General features: G+C 51.1%; 1 protein-coding gene across 6 annotated transcripts in view; it reads left to right on the top strand.

Moving 5' to 3' along the window:
- The first annotated feature begins 604 nt into the window (after positions 1-604).
- Positions 605-6,913, top strand: part of Kirrel1 (kirre like nephrin family adhesion molecule 1) — a 93,296-nt gene continuing 86,987 nt past the window's right edge. For 5 of the 6 annotated variants that reach the window (XM_087624342.1, XM_087624340.1, XM_087624336.1 and 2 more), the window contains exon 1: positions 605-886. In XM_087624342.1, the coding sequence (XP_087480468.1) occupies positions 835-886 (52 nt within the window). In that variant the 5' untranslated portion in view covers positions 605-834. 6 annotated transcript variants of the gene reach the window in all.

Raw genomic sequence — 6,913 nt, 5'->3', positions numbered from 1 at the left:
CGGACCCCAGCGCTGAGGGGGGCCTCAATGTGGCTGGCTGAAGCCCTCAGAAGGGGCTCAAGATTTCTCCAATCTGAGATTTGTAAGCGAGAAGAGCTTCTTCCCCTCCAACACTCTCGAGTTAATTGAGAATTCTTAATTTAGGCATCTAGAGTTAGATTCTGGGGTTTGGGATTAAAACGAAAAAAAAAAAAAAAAGAAGGATCATAAAGCTTTTAAACCCCCTCCCACCCCCCAAGACGCATAACAAGCACACCACTCCTAACATAGTCACCCAAATTGATGAAGGTTCGTCCTCAGTCCTGACTGCCTCCCATGCCCGGCTCAGTTACACCACTGGGGGCAAAAGTAGGTCTGGCACCAAGCGCCGGTGGGCCAGGACCCAGCGGTCCTTGCTCCAGAGCCTGCAACGCCGCGTTCTCCCCACCCCTTCCCACCCCTTGCCTCTGCCCTCAATTCCTTTCTCTTTGCTCTCCTCCCATCTCGGTTCCTGCGAGCAGAGCGAGTGTGTGCGCGCGCGTTGGGGGACCAGGGGAGGGCAGTGGAGGGAGGCGCCGTCGGAGGGAGAGCAGACGTCAGGAAGAGAGGGAGGGAGCCGGGGAGGGAAGAGAGGGAGAGAGAGAGAGCGGCGCGGAGGTTGAGAGAGGCCCGGAGAGATAAAGCCGGAGGGCAGAAATTATTAGGGGGCGCGGGACGAGAGGAGGGGCCAGGGGAGCGAGCCCGCGGCTAGAGAGGCAAGCGAGTGTGCGCCTTGTGTGCAAGGGCGGGAGGGAGAAGAGAGAGCCAGCGGCGGCCCGGCTTGCGCCGACTCGGGCCCAGCGGCGGGCGGACAGCATGCTGAGCTTCCTCATCTGGATCCCCACTCTCTTCAACACTTTCTCACAAGGTAAGCTCCAGCCGCGGGCTGGGGAGTCCAGGGAAAGGGCGCGGAGTTACCCGGAGAACACCGAGGAGTTTTTGGTGAAGCGGCCCAACTTGCTTCCTCTGGCTGCGCGGGAGAACTGAGAACTTAGGTCGCAAAAGCCGAGCTCCGAGTAGAAAAGGGACCGGAGTGCCCAAAGTCTTTCCTCCAGTTCCTGGCAGTCCTCCCTCCATCTCTCCACCTCCTGGGCCCAGGGCCGGACTACTGGGTCCTGGCCAAGAGAAAGGCTAGGAGGAGATGGGATTTTAGATTTGGGGGGTGGAGTGCGTGGAAAGCACAGACGCAGGCTCCCTAAGATGAGGCTGAGGGATCCTGCTACCCCAATCCAGCTTAGAGTCACCTTCATCTGAAGTGCGGCTGCATACGGCTTGGGGCTGCCCCTCAAAGGAAGGCTGTATTAGGACCCCCGCCCTGGAGGCTGTGGGTGAGAGGTAGAAGTCCGGATACCAGGGTTGTTTGGGTTCATCGGGAGAAGGGGAGTTGACTGAGCCAGGCACTCACCTCAGGTCAGGAAAGTGCAGATTTCTGGAACTAGCTGGGCAGAGCTGCAAGTAAGAATGGGAGAGAGATGAGTGTATTCGGGTACACTAAGCTGGATGTACGTGAAGGAACCAAGGGTCCAAACCCCAGCCAGGCCTGGGGTCTGCAGGAAAAGGGTCTTGCCTCCTGAGACTGACTCCAAGGAATATTTAATAATGTTGAGCCCCTCCCCCAATTGGAACGCAGAAATTGACACACAGATAGCTTCCAACAGAGACATTAAGACAGACTACTCACCTACGGAGACGTCCCCCACAAACACCCCCCACATGGAGACAGACACATGCACAAAGACATTGATTGACACCTCTGAAGAAGGAAGATTCCTCTTCTAAGCTGACATACACTTGCCTAGTTACATACCCTGGCGTCAAACTTAAACTGTTACATACATGTTTGCTCCAGTCAAAGGACAGAACATCCACTCACACAGAACTGCTTCCACATACCCCAGCCATGGAGCAAACAAAGAAACTTGGGCAGACATTCTTATAGGCAGGCGCCTACAGAGATGTACAGTCTTCAAAATGGAGGAGGTGGTCTCTCAGTGGGGTGGGTGAGTGATCTAGAAAGAGGGAAGCCGCAGAATGGAAAGAACCTCAGGCATTGGCCAGCTCTCTTCCTCTCCTGAATGGTGTGTGGTGTGTGTGTGTGTGTGTGTGTGTAGGGGGTGGGGTGTTTCACTGGACCCCTCCTCTCTTTGCTAGCTTTTCTTCAGCTCTGAAGGCAAAGCCTGGCTTAGTTTAGGGGTCTTCATTCCCTTTCCTTTACTGGAGCCCCAAGACTCTTAGAGCACACATCTGCAGTATGAGAACGGGAGTGGAGTTAGGGGGAGGGAGGAAAGAAGGCCTGGTCTCAGGTTGGCCACTTGGCAGAAAGTTGGGAAGATAAGTTAAGTTCTGACTTTGTTCAAGCCAGGTTGCTAGAGAGGGGGAGGGGAAGAGCATGGTGAGTGAGGGGCAGCTGTGTCAGTTCTGATAGGTGTCAGAAGCAGGCATGTATCTGTCCCTCTCTTGCAGCCCTCATATTCCAATGAAATAGAATGAGCTTTAAGAAACAGAAGCTGCAGTTAGCAAACAGGAGAGACATGTAGCTTGAAACACTAATTCCGGGGTCAGAAAAAAAATGCTTGCTGTGTACCTGTCTATCATTGTGGGTGGGTGTGGCTAGGGAAGGGAACTGAACCCCAGTCTACTCTACTCCATCAGAGGTGAAAGCAAGAGCCTTGAATGGGTGCAGATGTATGTTTGGGGGGGGTCGTTGGGAAGGAAAGCAAAGGGAAAAGGGAGTCAGGAGGGACACTCAGCAAAGGGTTGGGGTGGAGACCCTTAGGGGCGAAATGGGGACCTGGGGGCGCCAACACGCTAAGGCTGAGGCAGGGAGAGAGTACACAGTGTGGTTGGCTGTGAGCTGGAGGTGGGGATGGTAGTGGGAAGTGAGGAAGAGGAGAGGTAGTCAGAGGAGCAGCAGAACTGAGAACCGTGGAGAGCTAGGAAGAGGAAATTCAGCCTCACTGAGAAATAAAAACTGTATTCTAAAGACTTTCAATGGGCTTCATCTATCATCATTTTTTACTAAATAATTTTCTGTATCTTATCTAAATGAAAACCATTATCTCCCCCCTCCCCCGCTGCTGCGTCCATCACGCCCCAGCTCCCCAGACTGATTGCGCTGAAAATTGAAATATTTATTCATTTTCTAGGAGATTTTTCTCCCTCCCTAGTCTCAGGGAGGAGAAATTGAAAAGGAAGGATTGTAGTTAATCAGAGCAATGTGGGATGACAGGATGGCTCCTGTGGGAGCTGCCTCCAGAGGCTGGTGGCTCTGGCTATAGGAGGAAAATCTCCTCCTCTGGCACCCCCTCACCCCAAGCTCCTCCTGGCTGTTCTGCCTTTGCTCCAAGGAGACTAAGGGGTAAAACAAAGAGGCCCAGGGGCCTCCTATGTTTCCAGCATTTAGCTCCCTGTGCACAGTTTTATCCTGGCAGAGAACTGTGAACCTGGTTTCTACAGCTCTGTTCTGCACACAGACGCATGCCACACGCTCCGAATGCCCTACTTCTGGGTATTGAGCTGGGGTAGACGTAGCGTAAGGGGGCAGAATCCGAGCTATCAGGTCTCCCCTTGACTTGGTTTGAACTGCAACTTCAGCCTTCTACTCGAATTCAAAGGGAGACATGAAGCAAGTTCTGGGGGCCACAGGCACGCACACACCCATCTGCAACCCCAGGCAGGGCAGGAAGGAGGTGGCATTCAGGTCTTCCCACCTTGGCTCCCTATTACCACTGAGTGGCTGCTGGTCTCCACTCCCCCACCCTCCCACTTTGCCTTTCTAGTGGGGTCTGATGATGATGCTGCTGGCTCACCCACTGCTTGCAGAGAGCCGCTGTGTGAGGAAGCCTCCTCCGAGATCCCCTGGGACTCAGTCTTCACTTCTCTCTTATGCTCCAATACGGGCACAGTGCTGTGGACATAGCCTGGTGGATGAGTGATCTGCACTGCAGAAGGGAGGGCATATTAAATGGCGATGACATCACAGTCTCAGCCTGGAACGCTCGAAATCCTAGTATTCAAGAGGCTGAGGCTATGAGTTCAAGGCCACCTTGGATTACATATACCAAGTTTCAGGCTAGTCAAGGTGAATTCTGAGTCCCAAATAAATAAATAAATAAATAAATAAATAGACAAAAGTCGGAGACTTGCATTCAGCAAGTCTCTTCAGGATACCATGTTGGTATCCTGAAGAGGTTGTGGGCTCCGGTAGGGGCCTCAGTTTGCTTATATGCAAAGTGGGGGTGATGATAGATATGTTACTCCATGGATTATTAACGTATTAATCTATGAAGAGTGCATGGGTGTGTGTCTGAGCACATGTGGGCAGACGCTGAGAGGGCTGCCCCCTCTTCTCTACTTCTGGTTCTCTTTGCTTTCCAGTTCCATGTCTTCTGCTTCACTCAGCCAAGGCTTTGCCTCTCTCACAGGGAGAAGCCACGCGAGGGAGGCAGACCTACCTAAAAGACAGGTCAGCCTCTCTTCCTGGTTGGTGTCCTCAGAAAAGGTCTGCAGAAGAGACCAGGGGGAGGGCAGATGGGAAAAGTTTGAGCTTTTGTGTGAAGTGAGAGGGTGGGGTGTTTCAGTGTGAGAACCAACACAGATCATTTATCGAGCTCTCATGTTAATGACTTTAAATGCATATTAACTTAGGCTGTACAACGGTCCCCTGAGATAGGCTGGGTAATTAATTCCTTTTGTCCTAGATGAGAAACTGAGGTTCGGATGTGTAAGGTAGGCAGTGACAGAAACCAGCTGATTCAAAACCTTCTACACTATTCCCCCTTGCCAGAGACCTCTCAGCTAGCAGGGACTGACACAGGTCTGGGACAGGATCTCCTCCCTCCACTCCCACCTCTGGTCCATGGTAGAGTAAATGGGGAGAAAAAGATTGTCTCATTAAGGTAATAATAGCATTTAAACATTTAAAAACAGTCTTTTATTTTGAAATTCTGCCCTGTAGTTTTGGGTTACTCTTTCTTTATGATTCTGCTGGTTATTTCTTTAAAAGGCTTTACTTGCCAAACAGGATTTATACCCTTGTGTTTGTTTCTTAGATGAAACTTAGTCTTTCTAATCCATGGATTTACACATGGAAGCCTTCCCCCCTGTCCCCTCCAAACTGACACTGTAGTGTTAGAGGATCCTGCAAGGGCTGATGCAGTGAGTGGGGTCTGGGGAGAGCCTGTGCCTCTCACCGTTAGCCTTCAAACCAGCTGTAGAGGCTGAGAACTTAGGTGTCTTGTTCAGCTCACCTGGAGGGACTCAGCTTTGCTTTTCAGCCGATTCCCTAGGGATCTGCCTGGCCTCAGGTTCTGAAAGGGATCATGGGAGGTCAGCCACATACCAAGGTATCAGCATAACCTTTCTCTGAGTTCCTGCTGTGTGCCTTTCAAAATTGATGTTCCTGCCATTTCATAGATAAGAAAACCAAAATTGAGAGGTTAAACAACTCACTGAGGGCCATCTCCAGAGTGTTAACACCCTGTTCCAAGCCCTTTTATGTCTCCTCAAAGCTTATCTGTGCTGGCAACCTCTGTTAGATGGGAGGAGAATCTAGGCCTGCTGTCTTGTTCCATGCAACAGGCCTCTGAGATAGGCTGCATAATTATCTGTGCTTTTGCAGCTAGGAAGTGCTCGGCCACCCCTAGTTACCTTGGGTTTGATATTATCATACAGAGGTGGGAGCAAAATATTAATACCCGTCAAAAAGAGGTTTATGCTGCCCCAGTCTCTTTCCTCTGTTTTCAGGTGTGTTTTGGGGGTGGAGGTGGGGGATTGAGTGGGGGGGTGTGATGGAATCAAGCCCAGGGCTGGGCAAGTGCTTCATCACTGAGCTATAAGCCTGGCGCCCCCCACCCCTTTCTTTCCTGTCTGTCTTCTCACTTTGTAACTATGTAATGCTTTCAGATTTTAGTAGCTGTCACATGTGCCATAACATTTGATAGATTATCATGTGATATAGGCAGGATCATTGTTATTTTTCCATTTAGTAGAGGAGAAAATGGAGTTCCAGAGAAGTCAGAGGGCTCGTGAAAGGGCTGTGAGCTGAAATGGAGGAAGCGGCTGGGAGGCATGATTCCCAATCTCCCCAGCTCCTGGGCCACGTTCCCCTCTGAAGGCAGGGAAGCTACTCAGTGAGCGTCTGACGGAGCTGCACCCTCCTGCTTTCTGTTTGCTCTCCAGCTCTTCCCAGGGCTCCAGGCCAGTCAATCTGGCAGTCTCTCAGAGGAGGTTTTGACCTGGAAAAGGCTGGAGGTTTTGGTGGAGGAGGAGAAAGAGGTTGCTGTGTTCTTGATCTTGAAATGTGAGACCAGGGAGTAGAGAGTCCTAGGAGCCTAGGTGCAGAATGGCTCTCAGAGTGGAGAAGGAAGTCAGGCATGATTGGGGAAGGGCTACTTTGTGTTTTGCATGGAATAGTAAGATTAGGTGTTATTCCATTTTATAGATGGAAAAGCAGAGGCCTAAATAACAAATAAATAACAAATTGTCCAAGAGGACACAGCCTGTGGTAGACAGAATCAGGATGAGAAACAGGCAGTGACATGAGAATGGTCCCAGAAAGACACTGCTGAAGGCTGCAGGCATTGGCCTCTTTATTAGTATTGACACATGCAAGCCTGTAGGCACGGTCCCATGTTACATGAGCATATACTGCTCTTCCCCAGGCACTTCTGGACAGAAACATCTGTGGCTGTCCTGGCCCTTCATCACAGCACGGATGGTGTGAAAACATTTCTGTTCCATAGTTTTCCTTTGTGGCTGTAGCAGCCCTCCTGACTCGTGGAGGACACTATTCTCCTCATGTGTGCACGCTGCAGGGCTGGGAGAGTTGGAGCCCTTGAGTTCCCTGCTCTCTGACTCTGGCCCCTCTGACTCTCCCATCCCCATCTCTTCAACT

This window comes from Rattus norvegicus, chromosome 2 (assembly GCF_021556685.1).
Source record: "Rattus norvegicus strain SHRSP/BbbUtx chromosome 2, alternate assembly SHRSP_T2T, whole genome shotgun sequence".
NCBI classification, from domain to species: Eukaryota; Metazoa; Chordata; class Mammalia; order Rodentia; family Muridae; genus Rattus; species Rattus norvegicus.
The sequence above is the reverse complement of the archived record's forward strand: the minus strand, read 5'-3'. Positions and strand labels throughout refer to the sequence as shown.